The 21,088-nt window shown below is 38.3% G+C and overlaps 2 protein-coding genes across 2 annotated transcripts in view; one reads left to right on the forward strand and one right to left on the reverse strand.

Annotated features, from left to right (window-relative positions):
• Naa15-16 (N-alpha-acetyltransferase 15/16) overlaps positions 1-21,088 on the reverse strand; it is a 108,698-nt gene that overhangs the window by 84,471 nt on the left and 3,139 nt on the right. The window contains exons 5-10 of the mRNA XM_028180039.2: positions 20,787-20,921; positions 19,726-19,866; positions 18,570-18,837; positions 17,345-17,501; positions 16,414-16,538; positions 15,002-15,215 (exon numbers count right to left, since the gene is read on the reverse strand). Coding sequence (XP_028035840.2) covers positions 15,002-15,215; positions 16,414-16,538; positions 17,345-17,501; positions 18,570-18,837; positions 19,726-19,866; positions 20,787-20,921 — 1,040 coding nt within the window. The remainder of the gene's footprint in view (positions 1-15,001; positions 15,216-16,413; positions 16,539-17,344; positions 17,502-18,569; positions 18,838-19,725; positions 19,867-20,786; positions 20,922-21,088) is intronic.
• On the forward strand, positions 371-12,776 carry LOC114247064 (uncharacterized). Its single transcript, XM_028179926.2, has 2 exons — positions 371-694; positions 9,010-12,776. Exon 2 carries the CDS (start codon positions 9,010-9,012, stop codon positions 12,301-12,303), a length of 3,294 nt encoding a protein of 1,097 aa, XP_028035727.2. The 5' UTR covers positions 371-694; the 3' UTR covers positions 12,304-12,776.

Below are 21,088 nucleotides of genomic sequence, written 5' to 3' on the forward strand. Positions count from 1 at the left end.
TCTCAAGGTGTAGCATTCACGCCGTGGCGTCATGGTGACGAGGAATTTGGTTGGCTACACACTATGTATATGGCCATAAAAAACTAATATTAAAAACGTGTTTTAAGATAAGCAATATGTTTCAGTTAACTAAGCACAATTTGTACTACTGGTCAATGAATGTACATGTAATATATGCGTAACCAAACGAAGCGTTTACATCACGAAATATGAATAATAATTCTTACGCGTGCGGAGTAATCTTGATCGTTACCTAAACATTACATCCGTTAACGTGGGTTAGGATTCTCTGATGATCGACTCCGCGATCGTCATTTGGATGACCGGCCCTTGGTACGTACGCGTCATGGCGCACAGGACTTGATGTCACACTGCTGTACATACAGAAAGCTTCAATGTGTGCGTGAGCGGTGCGCACGCGCTACCGCCGCCGTATTTACACCGGCGCCCCCTACCACCACCGCCACTCATGCGCCGCTCGACCTCACGATCAAACGTGCACCCCACCACTCTACGCGACCCTCGACACAAGCATTACGCACTCGACGGAACCGACGACAACCCCCGCATTATGTGCCAGTGACTCTACCAGTGAACAAACTATAGTGCAAGTGACTTTCTCAACGTGTGATGTGCTGAAGGGTGTTACAGAAGAAGTGTTTACAGTCGCAGCCTCAGCCAGATAAGATTAAATGTAAGCTTGTGATTTTTTACAAATTATACGTGCTTTAGTATTACGGGAACAATTATATTTGTTGAGTTTTCGACCTAGATCTCACGCGCGAGTCTTGGTCCATTTCAACAATTTGCCTAGTGTAAAACAATGAAGTTGATATCACGACATGCCAGATAAATATTTTTAGTTTCACAGAATACAGCCTTCGTTACCGTAGTCAATGCAATGACGCTTTTTAAAAACAGCTGTGAGAACGTTTAAACAAAGGTTTGAGAACTATTTACCACATAGTGGTTACGAAATAATTTCATGATCGAATATTTAAAAAAACATATACGAGCATCATTAGACAAAAATTTACTGGAGAGAGTTTATTTTTCTGACTAGAAACTAACATCACGTTCTGCAAATAGTAAACGCGCTTTATAATTCTCAAACTTACAAATTGAATTCAAGATAAACCGCATCGTAACGAAGCAAAGATCTATGAATGAATTTGTTATTAAAATACATTATACACGTTCTTAGAATTATCTTTTATTATTTTATCCTCGATTAGTTTGCTAGTTAGTGTTTAAAATAAAATATTACGTCGCTTGGACACTTTAGATTTTCTTGTATCGAACACGTAACGTGAATAAACGTCGAATTTTTAAAGATATTCGTCATCCCATAACAAACACACAGCATCTATTCAAACTCACAGGGAATTCCAATGACAAAAAAAATATGTATAAAAACAAAACAATAAGATTGTCGGTCGCACACGTAAAATCAAAGAGTTACCGATAACGGAATACAAAATCAACCGGACCTATTTAAGCCCGGGCGAAGGCGTACACATTTTTTTTTCTTTCCTACAAATGTTTTCGTGCCTCTTTGAATCCGATCGAATTGAAGTTACGTCACGTACCGGATGGCACTGGTTGTCTAATGAGATTCCAAATAATAAAAAAATTAAGACGAAATGCCACAAATACCAAAGAGATCGAAACATAAATTTAAATGCACATTAACATGCGGATATCGAGCAACGGTTTGGATGTTTATTCTAGAACTTTACTGCTATTCAACTCGATTAGTATGTGTCGTGTTAAAAAAAAATACGTTTGTGAGTTCATTCAACAAAACTATCCGTGTATGATCACAATCAATATCTTCGGATATCACGAGCAGAACGAATGAAAGCACCGCTCAGCCTTCGAAAGTCCGCTACGCGTTGTGACATAACCAAGTGTATATAACATGCAAGCGCAATAAACACTAAAACATTTTACACAGATATAGAAAATACGCCATATAAAATATACAAGTATACCAAAAGACGCGATGATAATATGTTTCACACGTCCGCTGATTCGTGTGAACGCCATTCATTATTTTCAATTTTAATAAGGAAATAAATAAACTAAGCACCTTAGCGGCTGCTATCATGTAGTAAAAGACATTTGACAGAAACAAGAGACGAACGGGCTATCGAGCAACGAAGCCCTCTTGGTGGAAGATCCTCGTCCAAGAACTTCCGGAACACAATTACCATGACACTTTTATATCCTCAATATATTTTATATCCTCACTTTCTTGTTCAGAAAGAGTATGTTGAACTCGAAAACTAGTTAGAATCAGCACCTACTTGTCAAATAGAAAGTATACAATACGTAATTAGTATACTATTTTGCAAGAAAATATTCAACATCAAATACCATATGTTACATGCAATAAGAACAAACCATAATAACATGTTAAGAGAACAAGTTAGATACGAACTAAGTATTAGTAATCATTGATCAGACGATTTTTACATCCTGTTCGAAAACATTTTATCAATTTAGAATATTTCCTGATAAAATTCAATTCCACAAACACACTGCAGAAATACACTATACTAATAAATTATATTAATGATAAATGTAAATTCTGATATTCTATAACATTTCTAAGATTTTCATAAAAAAAAACTAGTTTTTTTTTACTACGAGATAAATTGAAGAGAAACCTAGCTTAATTCACACTTAATGTCTCGGTGTCCCTAAAATTAACTAACACTTACTTTAACACGAAATCGACTTTGTATACTTTTTCTTCGTATAAATTTTGACATGTCAAGTGATTTACACAACTGGATATATTTTTTTAAATCATTTTACTCAAAAGTATTCCTGATGGCCAATTCACGGTCAAAATGCCAATGTTAAAGGTGATAAAGTAAGGAAGAAATGAGAACGCGCACCGATGACACATCAGCTACTAACCACCGCGATCTGTCTGACACTCCCGAGATACTTAAGCCATTGCTCATGTACACGATTCGCCTTGACCTTCCTGACCTTCAATTTAATATTATTATAATTCGATTGAATTATAACACTACTAATGAAATTCATAAATATATAAAAAACCATTCGCCGCATATCGAGATTCAAGGAAACAAAACGAGGCGATTCCGTCATCGTAATAAAATTTACCAATGTTTGCATTTCCAAGTGCCAATAACCTATTCAATCATGTTTACATATCAAATGAAAATACAATTGCTAGCAAGTCATACGTATTCAATAATACACTACAGGTACAGGAGCATTATAAACACATACGATTACGTCATTCGTTAATTCATACGTTAACAAAAAAGTGATATCCGGCTGTATTTGATGAAAAGTTCGGCGTATTAAGTGCAACAAAAAAAGCAATGTTTGGTGGTACTTAGATGAAACCGGTATAAGATCGTTTGGTAAACGAAATGTATGAAACCGCAGAGCCTTTAGTTGTTTGATATTTATTTGCTATAGAATTTTAGTCTTGAACAATCGACACGTTCAAAGCAATTAGGCAGACCAGTGCGCAGGCGTATAAAAATCTTGTCATACCTATCACAATTAACAACAGGTAGTAAGTTTCGCCTTGAATGTAATTTCGTTCGGCGATAATCTAACAGATAGCTAAACGATCGCTATTGCTTAAAAAAATGTTACAAAACAAACTATTAAAATATGCAACATTTCCTCGCACGAGTCGTGCCGAAGGACTCGGGTGCAATCTAAAGGTTGCCTATTATCTGCCACGCTCCGAAAATCACCAAAAGGTAGACCAGAACGCCGGAATTCATTTCGCAATAATTGCACAAGAGACGCTTCATATTAAACAATACAGTAACTAATAGCCGCGGATAATCTATTCGAAATCAGTTAATTGGTGTTTACTTCACTCGAACGGTACGCGAACTCCTCCCAGTTTAATACGATATTAGTAATTTAGATTACTAAGCTTAGGCTGAGGAACTTAACTTACCGAAATAACACAAACCGCTTGCGGCTTACCTGCAATAAGAGAAATAAACATTAATTAAATCATTATTCGTTCATGTTTTATATTCTTCTTGACGTTATAACCTAACAAACAGCACAAGTTTACGTAACGCATCATTTACCGTGAAAGTTTGTGAATAATGTCAATTGGATGAAGGTAGAATAAAAGAAAAACAAAGTTTTTGGTCACTCATTCGTGATTAACGTGTCGTATAATTAATTCATAGTTGATATGTCGCCAATTACCCGTGGATGACACGAGAAACTTGAACCGGGCGTTAAACTAAAGAATATGTACAATCGGAGACCGACTCCATGAAATTACGAAACAAAGAACAAGAAAGTCACACCACAACAATGAAAAGAAAGCGTGCACATTACAAAAGAACATCACGTATTGTTTTATTTGCTTTGATACGTAGACAAATATTTAGATGAAATAAAAGAACACCAATAAAACTTTTATTAAGTTTTCAATCGATTTAAGATTTAGTATAAAACGAACTTCCTCTATCTCAAGGTTTCTGAGCAATAAAAATTAATAACAGTCGTCATGACATCTTTGAAATGTGGATCGAGATCAAGTATAAAGCCTAAACGGGTCAACGCGGAAGCATCTGACATTCATTCCGTCGAGGCAAATGTTATTTTTAAATTCAAGGGTGGAACCTAAACACATAACTATGTATATAATTTGTAAACAAAAATATATGTCGACGTCCCAATGTGTCGAAAGCGTTCTCAAGTGTAGTACTAAATATAGTGTATTTTATGTTATGTATTGCTTAATGTGCTTGCAGAACCTTGAATTTTTCGAAGGCAACGCATATCAATCATTGCCGTGTCCACAATAGAGCACATGACAGAATATGAAGTGTGAATTCTTTACAGTACTCACTATGGAATGACCCAAGACTACATGTGCGCCTTTCGGAAAATAAATTTCTTTGGCAACAACCTTCGTGTTCTTAGCACGATAAACTCTAAAGCCTTGTTCGGACTAGGCGAGTATTTTAGTCGAGTACCGAGTAATTTAATAACTAAATGTGTCTGAGCACCAAAAATTTAGTCGAGTAGATTAGTAAATAATTTAGTCAAGTCAATCCATTTTGTTCTATTTTTTCGGGCGAGTAGCGAGTAGTTTAGCCACTAAATTACTCGGTACTCGACTAAAATACTCGCCTAGTCCGAACAAGGCTTAACCGCTGGAGAATTCAGGGTATCAATGATTCGGTATATAAATGAAAATTCAATAGACAATTAACATCACAGAATAACTGATTCGTATCGGTAAAATACCCACGCATTCCGATGTAACAACAAGTTATTGTGCAACAAAACTTAATCTTATATATTTGCACAAACTATACGATAAAATCAAATCTATTACTAAATTTCGCTAGATAGTTAATCTAAATTAATAAAAAGAGTACAAAGTGATTCCCACATTAATACGAGATTATAATAAATGAGTCTCGTTCTTTTTACAATAACAAAGTACTAAATTTTATTAAAATAATTTTATGCTGAAATATGTAGCCGATGACATAACAGTAGCCGCATGTATGTAGTTTAGAACAGGTTTAAAGACTAGGATGATTTGCCTTGGCCGCGAACGATATCTGAGCATAGGTAATTGCAATCCATGACATAAATAACGTTTTTTTTTTCCTACCTAATCGTTAGTAACGTAAATGCTTCTTCAAACTATGCAGAGATAAAAACTTTTCTCGTGGAATATCTATACCTATAATCTGTTTTAAAAAGAACTAACAAAAGACCTGATTATAACAAGGCATATCTTGAGCTGCTTATAAAACCACACGATTAATTATACATTGCGTAACATTTAATGGGCTGATTAAATGCGCTTGTAGCCTAGTTTCAGATCATTAATTTGCGATGCAAACTAAAGGCTCCACATGTGGTAAAGCTGATGGATCGGAAGATCGAAATAAAAGCATGGTTAATGAGGTCGTAGATCATTGAGTCGGCACGCGCCACCACGCAATGCTGCAACAAACAGGGTTGACAGAGATACTTTTGTCTTGTATTGAAATATAGAAATTGTTTTGTTAATGCATTTCATTACAACGAATCACTCTTATTAGCCAAGTTTTGTGTTTTTTATTTATTCTTAAATATATGTACATTAGCGAAGCCAGGCTGGCAATAACAAAACTTGTAATATGACAAAGAAAGTGGAGAAACTAATGTGGTAATGTAACATTATTATTACTGTTGACTTGAAAATTTTAAATAGAAATTAAAATGGTGTGAACCCTGATCGACCTTAAATAACGCTAAGAACGTGCGTGTTCCATTAACATTAACTATCCAGTAACAATCAGTGTAAGTTTTCAAGTTAATCGTTTTACTTTAGCACGTGTCCGTGTTTAACAGCTTAGGGCTAGATTAATGTTTCAATTCGAACCGCCCGAAGGCAACAGTGCCGCTGTTGGGCAGTCAATCGTTACAGTTTCGTAAGAATCGAACGCACGGAGACAAACAGGATTTAACGGGGTTGAGTAAATGTCTTACGTATGTAGAGCAACTTTTAGCATGTCTTCGTGGGTGAACATTTTGATTATAACAGTATAATTTTTACTGGCGGTAGGACCTCTTGTGAGTCCGCACTGGTAGGTACCACCACCCTGCCTATTTCTGCCGTGAAGCAGTAATGCGTTTCGGTTTGAAGGGTGGGGCAGCCGTTGTAACTATACTTGAGACCTTAGAACTTATATCTTTAAGTGGATGGCGCATTTACGTTGTAGATGTCTATGGGTTCCAGTAACCACTTAACACCAGGTGGGCTATGAGATCGTCCACCCTTCTAAGAAATAAAAAAAAAACGCGGTAAAAAATACTTTTTTTACATAACATCTTACTACTGAGTCAGCGATCTTCGCCTCAAATTCATCCCCACTCTCCGCTTTGCATTTCACTCTTAAAGTTTACAAAAAATACTGTCTTCATTAAAAAATGTGATGTTTTTTTATAAATCATAAGAGGAAGCATTAAAAAATAGATTTCGTCGTGTTATTCTTTAATATTATCGATCGAATCAAACTATTTCACCATTTATACTATGTACACGCATGCCGGACATAAAGGAGTGGTTGCCGGTTACTCCATCTAATAAATACCTGCGTTGTGTTTGTCGTGTAATAAATTAACGTAAAGTTTTCCGTCGTTCCGTGAACTCAAGGAGAGCAATGCATGCAATTATTGTTCGTACTAGACCTTAATTTGCCGGCGACTTATCTCGATAATCATGAGAATTACAGTCTTTGTGCGTACGCAATACTGTTTTGTACGCACTAAAATTTATAACTGTATTGATTCGTGTCGGTTTGGAAAGTTTTGCGACACATGAAATATGCCCTGACCGTAGTGTACTACCAAACAAACAAAGACAGGTGGAAAGTTGCCGACACCTTTGCCAAGCGATGAATACAAATCGTTTACAATGCATCATCCGAGAGAATTTCCCAACAGCACGGCGGTGAATGTAGAAACGTAAAGAAAGCTTTTGAATTTGCACTAAGTTTATAAATTATTTTTCGATTGCAATGCGCAAGGTTGCGCTGCATTGTTGAAAGCTACAGCCGCAAAGACACTCCCAAACTGCAAGTTGGTTAATCACCGCACGTTTTGTGTTGACCGCAAAAAAAAAATCGGGCACCTTGCTACGACAAGGCCGCGCGTTTGCATTTGGCTTAGTCTCCATTGCTCATGTCGTATAATTACAATAACAATACACGTTTCATAGTAGGTTTTAGTTCGAAATAATAGCGACAAAGGTACGAAGGTTAACCGGGTATCGCAAATGAAAGGATGCTACCGCGATGATACCACGCCAAATGTCAGGCCGCAATATTTGCAATGAACTTTACAATTCAGCAGTCAGTTATTCGTAAGTGGAACTTGTTTCGTATTTTCGCGAAATTGAATTTATTTGAAATTCCTAATTTTTTACGGGCTCTAAACGTATTTTACATAGACAAACTGATTTTATACCAGAATGCCCGTTGTTAAAGGTTGATTGACAATTTTTTCTTATTTCTATAAGCTATAATTTGGTCGATGAAAATAATTGTAAAATACGTAACAGGAAAGTAGAAATAAGTCGAGTTTCCCTATAATTTGATACAACAATCTATTAATAATAACAGGGATATAAATATAGTTCACAATTACGAGTTAAACTAGTTTATGTTTTCGAAGGCGAAATCGACCGAGTTAGGTGCCTTTCACAGAGCCCTGGTGGGCACACCCACTGTATCTATACATACAACCCGTGACTTTGCCTTCACTGCCCTAATAATTCCACTTAGTCGATGTTGTGTATGACACATTCGAACCGTACATTAGATAGTGGATTTATATCACTTTGAAGCAGTAATGCGAGTACCACCTGCATCTCTTTCCGCTTTATATAGACACATTTACGTTATTTTATGAATAAACTAAGCCAACTATTTAAGTTTCAATAAACCTTGAGCACGATTTCGTGACTTTAACACAGCGATCAGGTTGCGCAGCTCTTACTATCGTTTTTTTTTAAATACTATCTACTTTTTGCGCATTGTATTTATTGAATTCACGTTCTTCGCATGTCGTTAATAACAATCGATCACTTCAATATCAAACGATGAAGTAGTCAAGTTAATGGCGGATATCTTTTTTTTTTCATTCGAATTTAGGCTTCGCGGCCTTCGTGTCTCATTGGTGTTAATTTGCCATTCAATTTCCAATTAAACGCTTGATTCTCAATGCCAGTCGGGTCGGAGGTGGTCATTCAACGGACTTAATAAATAGCGGGTGGTGGCGCGCGCCGCGTTAGTACCAAAATCACTGTACGAGGTTTTTGTCTCCATCCTTTCACTTAATTCGTTCATGAACAACGCGCGGTTTGATCGCAAAGAAACTCCCACATAGATAAGTTTATTACATTAATGGAATAGTGATAATGGATTCGTTTATTTGGCGATTTTTCTAAACATATGGTGTTTTACTAATTTTCAGATGGTGAGAGGGGCGACGTTGGCGCTAACGCTGGCGCTGGCGTGGGTGTGCGTGGTCCGAACAAGTGTACTCGTGCCTAGATATGCATTGCCACCTGACTCATTCGTGCGCGACCAGCGAAGCCTTGGCGCTCCCCCGGACACAGAAGGTGTCGAATCCCAACGTACAATTAAGCGACTTGTTGGTGGTCATATGAAGATTAAACCTGAAAAAGAATATGGTGCTGCGAAAAATTCAATTTCCAGTGATGATAAAAATGATAGCGGCAAGTTTGTTGGTGTGATAGTTTCCGACCAGTCAAGCAGTAACGTAGGTTGGAATCAAGGCATCTGGGACGATGGCATGCTCATGTCCAGCGCCGGCGAAGGAAAGGACGTGGTAAAAACAAAAGAAGACGACGAAGATAAGAAGACTTTATCCGATCAGGTGGCCGAGGGAAAATATGGTCTCATTCAAAATGAAATATTTATGAAAACCCCTAAAAGGCCTGGTATAGTCAGCTATGAGCTAAACGCAGAGACACGAACGAAAGATAACCTTCAAAGCTTAGGAGGTCTCAAGAAAGATGAAATTTGGCTTGCTGAAGACCACCTTTTAGTTCTCAAAGGAGGTTCCTTCCCTGAACGCACTAAGGAAACAGATCGTAAGCCTTGGCCACCGATCGACGACTACGAAGCGCCTAACAGGCAAGTAAAGCTCCCGCAAAAGCCTAAAGTGCCACCGCCCTTTCCAGTACGACTCTCCGACGACGGACCGCTCGTTTTCCTCACGCCAAACGGTAGTATCCCTGCGTCCCTTTTCCCTTCCTATTTTACGGGAGAAGGCGAAGAAGCTTTACCTCCAGCGCCATTCCCATTCCCACCGGGAGCGTCCTATTCCGAAGGTGATAATCCGGGAAACTCTACTTCCGGGGGATCGCCGCAGCCAAGTCCTACGTTCCCATTCCTACCCGGGAATGCGAGCGAAGGAGCATTTCCCTTCCCCGCATCCATAAACGGCTCTTTTCCAGAAGGCTTTCCACCGGGCGCGGCGTTCCTTCCACCACCGAGCAACCAATCCGACCTGTACGACGAAGACGACCCTTCGATTTACTATCCGCCGCCTTACAATTTTTCTTACCACACTGACTACAAGAGTAAAGTGCCAGCAGGACCATTAGTACCTGGAATTGTATTACCACCTCCACCAGATTTCTTTGCGCCTTTAGAAGAAAAAGTGATCACAACAACCGAAAATACAAAAACCACTAGACCCGCAATTCGCAATAAGACGACAAGACCAACATCTTCTCATACTCTTCAACGTAATAAGTACAAGTCAAGGACAACAACGACTGAATCAATCAGGACTGAAACTCCTACTACGTCCGTTGTTCCGCCGACTGTTGATACTACGACTCAAAAATCTAGGAAATCACAACGCCTTCCTTCAAGACAGCCTGTCCGAGTTCAAAATCTTCACGAAGACACAACAACGAGACCGAAAACGGAAAAACCTGTCCAGAAAACACGTACAAAACTCACTTCGAAGCCGTTGTCAGTGTCTGTGATTTATGATTATCCAGAAACGGTGTATAATACAAAACCTCCTGCCAGTTCTGAAAAACCGTTTATAGTTTACGTGCCACAAAAGAATCCTAATGTGATTGTGAACGATATAAGTTCAACCTCAGTGCCATTAAAGAACTTCTACACTAATTCTCAAAACGAGATTCCCACAACAAAGCTACAGCCTGTTTTTAACAGAAAACCGAATGACAACGGCTTAGCCTCTTTTTACTTTTTCGATGAACAACCAAAAACCTCACCTGCGCCTACAACTTATTTCGATGGAAGAAATTACTACAAAACTGTACCAGTATCTCAAGTGCCATATGAGCAGACGCAGACAAACGAACAATCAGGTTTCAACCCAGCGGTCGACGTTTCATATGGAGCTATTGATCAGAATGATGAGCTATTTTTATGGCCACAGAAACAAGGGCCCAGAACGCTTACGCAGGAATACTTTAGTATTCAAAATCCAAAATCACAGCCTGTATTTGTACAGCAACCGAAGCAAAGACCTGATTTTTATCAACAAATAGCAAATATTCAGCAAACGATCGACTATTTCACAACAAAAAGACCAAAATCACACTCTTATAGACCACATAGTCATAAGCCGAAAGCTATTACGGCAAGGCCATTCTACCAATTTAGCTACCAAAACAGACCTGATCAACTTCCATTTAGAGCGCCAAAACTAGATCCAGAACCATTCAGGCCAATGGTTAGTTACAGCAAACCTTTTAATGTCGAAAATGATTTTAATACAATCACACAGTCAGTATCTACCGGTTACAATAATCAACAATATCTAATTGAAAACTTACATGCGACAACAGAGGCTCCTACCGCTTCAAATTACTATCCCAAATCGAAGACACGAGAAGAAGATTATGAAGACGTTTCTTCAAAGGATATACGGACACAAAATATAAACCATATACCAATTCAGAACGACAGGCCGTCACCTGTAGTACACCACGTAACAAGATTTCCTAGCACCACACCGAATCCAATAAACCACGCTTATTACACGAAGCAAGACGAGAGTTATTTCGATGATATCACCAGAAACTCGTTTGACATTTTTGGCAAGAAGCTGGAAGACACTACGCGTGACATACACGGGTTAGGGGTGACAGAGCCATTAGAAACCGTCAAAACTCCAGTCGACAACAATATAAATCTTCAGTACGAATATGAAATAATTGAACCAGAAGGTCCGACACACAAACCGCCGTCATTGGTGGGAGATACCATAGTGAACGATCGTATACCACGACCCACTGTTAATCCTGACAGTGAACCTATACCAGAAATTAACGCAGAATTAATTGAGCAACAGAAACCACCTTCATTAGCAGGTGACACTTTGGTAAACGAGAGGCTACCTAGGCCGACTATTAACCCTGACAGTGAGTTCATACCAATTTCCAACCCGGGCTACAGAACTTTGCAGCAGTACAGAATCCAAACGCAAGTTCAAAGGCCGCAATTTAACGGTGAACAATACGATTTGAACGCACCTTCGTTGGCTGGTGACACGGCGGTTAATTACAGAAGACCGTTGCCACACGTGAATCCGGATGCAGAATGGATAGCGCCCGCAAATTCAGCAGGAGAAGGCAGACCGGGGTCGTTTGTTTCGTACAGACTACCCGGCGAAGGAGCTCATGTATACTTCTTGACGCCACAAGCAGCGCAAGCCTCGCGTCAGAGGTACCGGCCGGCTGGCTACGGACGGTGAAACTAAAGCTCTAGTCTGAACTGTTGACGCGTCGTTATGCGCGTATTGTGTACATATAATAAAGCGCAAATGTGATGTTAAAGTGTCCTAAGTAGTGTAAGTTACGAAAGACTAGCGGGACGACCCGCGTTGCCATAAACGAACACACGTGTTTGTTGTAAGCGATGTTATAAAACGGACGCTATCGATATATCTTACAATGTTATTTATTAAATTATTATTAAGAGACTGGTGCATGCATAGTGTTAGGTAATTTATTTATGTCAGTATTCTCAACGAACTGTCAGAATGATGTGATATAAATGTGTGGCAATGATTGCGGTAAATTGTTATATCGAAACTATAATAATGGCAGCAATTTATAATTGCAATTGTTATATAAGCAAATATGCTACAAATTTTTATGTGATTTTTTGTATTATATTTCTAAAACAAAGATTTTTTTTTAATAAATATTTAAAATGTTAATTGTACACTGTTTTTTATTAGTGCTTTATTTATGTAAGAATTTCTCTTCATTTTATACTCCTGGAATTACTTGAACTAAAAATTCGAATTATCTAGACATGACAAGTAGGCATAGCAAGTAGGTCGAATGAACGGAATTATTGTAAGCAGTAATTACCGGCAATTAAGTGAACAAACTACGTTGATTTAACCAATATTATAGATACCGGTTGGACAGTGAACAAAACACAACCGTAAAATTACTTGTTATGTTATGTAATTATTTGTTTCGCTCAACTAGAACTAAAAGATAATGAAAGTAACCTGGTTAAGGAAAGACGACTTAAATTTAACATTAAAATTCGATTCTTCGCGTTTTTAACTGGATGCCTTTTTTAAAGTCGCATAGTGAACGAGAAAGTATTATAAAAACAATTTACTTTCAAGTTCAGTACCACGTAATATAAGCGTGAAAAAGCACAAAGGCTTATCAATCACTGATTGACAGTAAACAAATATCTATACTAATATTATAAAGAGGAAAGATTTGTTTGTTTGTTTGTTTGTTTGTTTGTTTGTTTGTTTGTATTGAATAGGCTTCGAAACTACTCAACCGATTTGAAAAATTCTTTCACTGTTTGAAAGCTACACTATTCCCGAGTGACATAGGCATCTTTTTTGGAAAAAATTAGGGATCCATACTAAAACTCCAATAGTGTAACCCAAGGTGTAAAAAAAATGACCTAAAATATTCTTTACATCGCGTGCCCTGTGAAAACTATTGATGATAGAATAAAATAATGTACTACGACTTTGTAAAACACATTATTATTTACAAATAGTGTCGCGACAGCATATGTCTAACTATTATAGTTATGCCGCAATAAGCGTTCTTTTTTTTCATTCTTTATTAGACCCATACACCTATTAGGTTAAGTCGGCAAGTGTTATTTTATTTTTAAAAATAAAACAACGTCATTTATCGTTAAAATTTTTGTTAAAGACCCGAGCGGAGCCGGAGCGGGCCGCTAGTTCTATATATTTCTTTGGAAAGATATGTTTTGGTATAAGATGATGAGCATTTATTTCCTTATAGTGAGATTGAGAGCTCGTTCCCACTTGTCGCGTGTCGAATCCGTATATTAATCGGATGTCGACGCGTTTATTCACACTTCGGTTAAGAGTCAGTTGTCGGCCGCTGTCGAAGCTGGTACCAAATTTTTACCACTATACGGAGGCACTGACCACGTCACCAACGAAATTCTTGTTGTGATGTATTATGATTAAAGAAGAAAACAAGGAGAGACAACCAAGGAAAGAAAATATTCGGTGCATCCAATCCCGAGAAAAATATTTAGATAGGGAACATTTCAGAACTTAACAGAATTGAGAAATGATGAAATTATTGTATATAATTAATATAAAATATAATTTAAAATGGCCCTGATTCTGGTTAAGTGGGAACCGGAGCCCATAGACATCTACAACGTAGATGCCACCACTCACCTTGAGATATAAGTTCTAAGGTCTCAATAAAGTTACAAAGGCTGCCCCACCCTTCAAACTGAAACACATTACTGCTTCATGGAAGAAATAGGCAGGGTGGTGGTACCTACTGGCGGGCTTACTTTTACGAGTATTGTGTTTTCTACGAAGCGCTTTAAAAGTAAATTCAAACCTTATTATCTCCATACTAACTATAGTATGCTTAGGCCACTATTGCGCTGACGGCCTCATATGTGTAATTATCAGTGGTCGGAGTAGGTAGATTGATTTTATATATTTGCGTCAAGATATTATAATATAGACATGCCATTTTATCCATAATGATATTTTTTTTTAAATTGAAAAATTATTTTAAATTCTTTTCAGATACAATTTCTATATTTATGAGTTAAAATAACAAAAATCCCTGTCTAAGTTTTTTTCATACTGACAAGCGTCATTTCTAATTCAACAGAAAGGGACAAAATACGGTGTAACTATTTCAAGGTGTTTTTGTATACAATAGAATACTGATTTCTTTCACCATTAGCTAGCACTGGTAGTGTAGATTAATATTATTAATACGTTTTTCACCTTAAACACAGTCATGCTAATTACAAAATTCCGGAACAAATATCATAATAAATATGAAGTTCCGGTATTTTGGAGGCATATCCATATTATCCTCTACGTTTGACGTCAACCACCTTAAATCAATGTACCTACTCCGACCTCTAGTAATGATGTATGTACGATGGCGACATACCTGTGTCGGGCTCGGCGGTCTGCGGCGCGTCGGAGCGCGGGCGCGCGTGCAGGCGCAGGTACACGCGCACGGCGACGCGCGCGCAGCGGAAGTAGAAGGGGTGCGCGCGCAGCACGTCCTCCAGCCGCAGCAGCCCCACGTACGAGCGGAGCGTCATCTTGCGCATGCAGTACGAGTGGAAGTCGAACTGGTCCTCCATTATCTCCGAGAAGTGCTGCGAGAATACGTCCGTCTTATTTTCATACGTGTACAGTGGAAAAAAAAATTACCATTCCCGATCCTGTGGACAGAATGGAAAGCAGTCGACGTCGCCCCAAACACGTCATTTCGGATCCTCCCGATCCACTAACGGTGGTTTTAGGTACCTCAAGCATCGGTCATCGTTCTCGTCGAACCCGTCGCTTGCGACGAAGGGCTCGACGAGTAAATTAACCCTTAGACACAGCCCACTGAGTTTCTCGCCGGATCTTCTCAGTGGGTCGCGTTTCCGATCCGGTGGTAGATTCTGCGAAGCACGGCTCTTGCTAGCGTTCGTGTTAGCAACGTCGCCAGGTTCGAGCCCCGTGAGCTCACCTACTAGTTAAGGCTACGCTGATATAGCCTCTCAAGGCTATCAGCTTACATAGGAAAAAAAAAGGAAAATTATTGTTTAATTTTTTATATTTTTTATTTATTTATTGCCTAAGCAAATTGCCCAGCGTTGGGTGCCGTGTGCACCCATCTAAATGGGTTCTTCTTACATCAACAACGTTCAGTTGACGAATGCCGAAGTTACCACATACGCTGAACATGGCAGCCCACCATACACTATGAACCCAACATCAACAACAGTCCAGGTATGTGTTTTTTATTTATTTATTTTTTTATTGTATAGGCGGGTGGACGAGCCCACTTGGTCTTAGCCCATATACATCAACAACGTAAATGGCACCACCCACCTTGAGACATGACTTCTAGTTTTAACAGTACAACTGCTGCCCCGTTCTTCAAACCCAAACGCATCACGGCAGAGATAGGCAGGGTGGTGGTACTTACCCGTGCGGACTCACAAGAGGTCTTACCACCAGTAAATATAAATATAATACATGCATTACTGTTATTCCAAAAATATGTCGTTATTTTTTATGGTTTTCATAATACTCCAATAACAAACCGAAAGCTGTTATATGAATGCTACAGAAACTTCACCCACGTGTCTGAAGACGTACGACGATATTCACGGTTTTGATATCTTTGAGCTCCTGTGACCACTAACAGCAAGTGACAATTGGCTCAAAGCACTTCATTGAAGCCAAAGTAGGTCTGGCTTCTTGACAGAAATAGGGTATTTCGAAACTAATCCCTAAGTACTTAATGTAGAAAATACAATTATTATTCAATGAAAAAATAAATAAATAAAAAGCTATACATACTCTGTCGACTTCGTGTGCTTTTTTCAGAGCCTCTCCCCATTGTTGAAGTCTTTGGTATGAAGCAGCAGCTTCCGTTTGGAACCACATACATTGCATTTCATTTAAGTTCTCCGTTGCCGGTACACCTGAAGAAAAATTACATATTTGCATAGTTAGTTGCACGAGTGAGGAGAAACTTTACTTGAATCGAACCACTCATGGGCATAAATGTGAAACTAAAATGTATCCTGTGGTTCATGACATTACCATTATGGATACAAAATTTAGATAGGTATTAATAAGCTCTGGTAACCACTTAATATCACATGGGTCGGAAACTTATTTACTCAACAACAACAAAAAAACTAAAATAAAGATACTAAGATGTTATTAAGAAACTGCACTACATGCAAATCTTTATAGTATTTATTTCTACTTATTTTTAATATTTTCTATATTATTTTTGAAGGGCGAAAAGGCACGGCCCACTTGGTGGTTAGTGGTTACCGAATAATTGTCTTGCACTAGTCGTGAACTTGCTACGGACCAATATTGAACCTCTCTATAGCCAACGTCCCAGAGGATACAGTCCCACGTGATGGTCGAACCAAATTCGGTCTTGTCTAGACATCAAGCTCCACGATGCCCTCCACGAGGCCAAGGATCGCAGCAGATGGAGAATAATCGTACAAGAGAGATTGATGCAGCATGGGAGTCACGACCCTCAGTAATGAGGAGAACGATGCAAGGAGGAGGATAGCCATGCAAGGCAACTATGCTCTTCTGTTTGAAATCCATTATACAGCACAAACTGAGACTTCTACTTTGGGCAGCGAGCGGGTGGTAACTGCGATGTAACTACTGAAGGAGACTGATTTTTTTTCCCCACCTATGCTCATAGCCGGGCCTATGCTCATTCGTCGCAAGCGGTAAGAGACTGATGAGGACTAACCTTCCCTCGTGAACTTGGCGCACATCTCCTCGGCTCGTTTGATGTGGCCCGCCCTGAGCATGTACCGCGCGCATTTACAGTTGACGTATCGATCCGCCGTGTCCATCGCTTGAGCTTCCTCTAAGCACTGGTACGCGGATATTGGGTCGCCGGCATGCTACAAAATTTGGAAATCTATACTTTACTAATATATAAATCTGCAGTGGTTTTTGCGGATGTTCCGTTATAACTACTGAACCATGCATCCGATTGACTTGAAACTTGGTATCCATGTAGAAAATACATGTACTTAATGGATAAGCTAATATTTATATGAGTGTTGGACTCCCTACACCAGTTGCGGGGACGTTAATGATGAGAATCTCTGTGGGGGTGAGAAATAATAATGGTAATTTTAAATGCCCAGCGAAGCGGGCGAAAACGGCTAGTAATTCATATTACTAGTGGTCGCCTGGTAGTCGAAATTCGACTATAATTAATTTAAATTATAAGCTTTAACATTATTAAGGGTCTATTGTCAAAAACACTTATAGACCTTTATAATAACAAATCTCACCAAGGCTACACTATAGATAAATATTAATGAAGATAAACAATAAATCAATTCTCAATTTGACCACAGATTTTAACAATAAACAAAAGAGTATATGCGTGTGTGTTTCCAAAGACATGGTAGTGTGTGTAATGTTTTTTTTATTGATTTATTGTATTTTTATTAATAATTTAAGAAATATTTTAGCATTCTGCACTCCTCTATATTCTCTCACACCTACGTGTGGGAAATTTCATACTCCTCCGTCCTCGCAATTTTTGTAAAATGTGGTACAAAGTTATTGCTTCACGTATTAATATAATGAATTGTTTTGTTGAGCTATAAATGTGCACTTTTCACCTATGGCTACATTTACTTGAACATTCATATCGGGCGACAATGTATGTAGGAGATGTTGTTTATAATACACACCCGCCTGCTCTTACAACCCTTCAATCCGTTATACAAGAGTCTATCGCAGCAGAGACAGTGAAATAAACGACAATTCGCACCAATTCATGGCTTATCTACGTGGCTTAGCGACACTAGGCCATTGTTAACTCAACTACATCAACTAACATTTCATAGTGACGTGAAGGAACATTAAGGAATTCGTAATTAAAGCTGTTTTAATCACGACCACTTGCAAAGATCGACGATCGAGTACCACTAATAAACAACTCATTCACATACCTTGTATATTCTTCCCTTAACAATAAACAATTCTATCAATGTAGGGGTGTGTTCAATGGCGGCGTCTATGTAATGCAACGCTCGATCCGTATCCTTCTTGTGATCGAAGTGTTGGGCCGCGAAATAGTACGCCCACAAAAGCGCACTTGCGGGCTGCTTCACTTCACTCGGGTCTGGCCCAAATGTACAATCTTTAGCTAAATTATCTATGTACTGTATTATTAATTTCTCTATCGTTTCCGCTTTCATTGGATCTGCGTATAAGGATCTGCAATAAAATAAAAAAAACACAATGACATCAATGAGCACTGTGACTGTGCGAGTACTAGTGTTCGCGTAATAAACAAAACTCGACCATAATCACTGACGCCCGAAGATTCAGATTCATTTTGTTTATTGTAAATTCCAATTGTTTTTTTATTAACTTTTTTTTTTGAATTTTCGATAGAAATAAATATAGACGACACTAAATCTCGTTCACAGCTATAATAATAATAAAACCTGGTCGACCAACAGATGCGAAAAAGGTAGTTAGCATTCTCTCTCATTCTCTTGTTAAAAAAAAGTTTCCAAATATTTTATTCATAACACTAGACACACGAGATCTACTTAATAAATATTCGATATTTGTGTGATTGATAATCCAGTTAATAATATCCAATCTAATCTAATTACATTAAATTTCGTCGTTATATTAATGAAATCGTGCAAAAAGAAAACTATAGCTCCTTATTAACAAGAACAATACCGTAAATATATATAAAAAAAATGCAAAGGAAAAGCCGTACAGGCTGTACAATAATCGTTTCTTAAGCCAAAGTGAGTACCTACTATTTTAAAATAATCATAAGGAATGTAAGCACTTTCACTACGACAGGCCTGGCTGTAAAGTGTTTCACAGGAAACATCACGCATCGTGTATAAGCGGTGTTCTTCAGCCGGTGACAATAGTCGCCAATAATAGCGAAAGGGTTAATTTGCAAATTTTATCATAAATATGGCATTTTCGCTAATCGCACGATGCATTCACGCATCAGCTATTCATTAATTGTTATAATACAATAAAGACATTATTATTAAATTAATAAATCAACAAGCACCATTGATCTTCGTTTTCAAGAAAAAAAAAAATTAATGCCATGCAAATAGCACATACCTCAAATCTACAAAAAGTGGAGGAATTCCTTTGTACAGTCCATGTCTGAGGTACTCGTCAACGAGGTTTTCAAATGAGGACTGCGCCTGTGCCTCGGTCAATTGCAGCCGTCGCGGTGCTATTGCCTTTGGATACTGCTTCCTGCAAATGAAGAAACACAGCTTGTAATAACCACAAACAAAGTCACTGACATGATGAATTTGCTTCTTGTAATTCATCAATACAACTATTATAATTTGTCTCTCATGGGACACTGGTGTTTCGAAGTAACAATGAACTTTTGAACATTATCTTTTATCAATATTATACCTGCAATTATTTATTGCTTCACGCTCAAAACAAAATTATAAAATTTGATATTGAACTATCTTAGTTACAGGGCATGTGAGTTTTAATAACTCACTAAAATAAGTTTGTAAATTACTACTGAGTAATAATTACATTGGCATTAGCAGTTTTAATTGTTAATGCCGCACAAATATCTGTAATCCTCAATGGAGTTGGTAAAAATAAACTGAAGATATGATTTCTTTTTCATCAAAACTTATAAGAAAAAGAGACTTGGGCCCTCAAGAAAGCCGACCGCCAACGCATCGACGTGTTTGAGATGTGGTGCTGGAGGAAAATACTCGGGACTCGTTGGACAGAACACAGAACTAACGAATCAATTCTTACAGAGCTCAAGATTCCAATGCGCCTCAGCACTATGCGCGCGGAGTTTCGAGTTCTTTGGACATATCGCCAGAAAGAGAGGTGACAATCTGGAAAAGCTGCTGGTAACAGGCAAGGTATGCGGAAGAAGGCCCAGAGGCAGAAATCCAATGCGCTGGTCGGATCAAATACGCTCCACTCTCAATACCTCAGTCCACGTTGCTATCCACACAGCCGAGGTCAGGCAGGAATGGCGTAAGATAATGCAGGAGAAAGTTATTAGAGAAGGCCATGACCCTCAGTACTGAGGATTGTCGACGCAAGGAGGAGGATAAGAAAAAGAAACAAATGAAAACATTCCAAAAATAATTTGTGAACCTATCATCTAACTAAGATAATATAAATCTTACTTGTATTCATCAAAAAAGGCCACTTTGTCTTCAGCTTTAATGAGTTGTTTCGCTTCTATTAACTTATTGTAGTACAAAACATTTTCGGGATTTCTCTTTAACAAGTCTTCGTAAATTCCTTCTGCTTCCTTGAATCTGAAATAGACAAAATTTGCTCTATATTAATCAAGGCAACTGACTAACAATAGTAAAACAACATCAGTTACTTTTTAAGTTTCGTTTCTCCATATTTACTGCACTTATGTTAAAAAGTTTATAGTCACAAGCCACAGAGATTCTGCTGGATCTTTTGGTGGTAGATT

This window comes from Bombyx mandarina, chromosome A1, assembly GCF_030267445.1.
Source record: "Bombyx mandarina strain Sakado chromosome A1, ASM3026744v2".
Taxonomy (NCBI): domain Eukaryota; kingdom Metazoa; phylum Arthropoda; class Insecta; order Lepidoptera; family Bombycidae; genus Bombyx; species Bombyx mandarina.

Bases quoted from the DNA above. Each gene is read 5' to 3' on its own strand.
- LOC114247064 (XM_028179926.2), top strand. From the start codon at position 9,010: ATGGTGAGAGGGGCGACGTTGGCGCTAACGCTGGCGCTGGCGTGGGTG.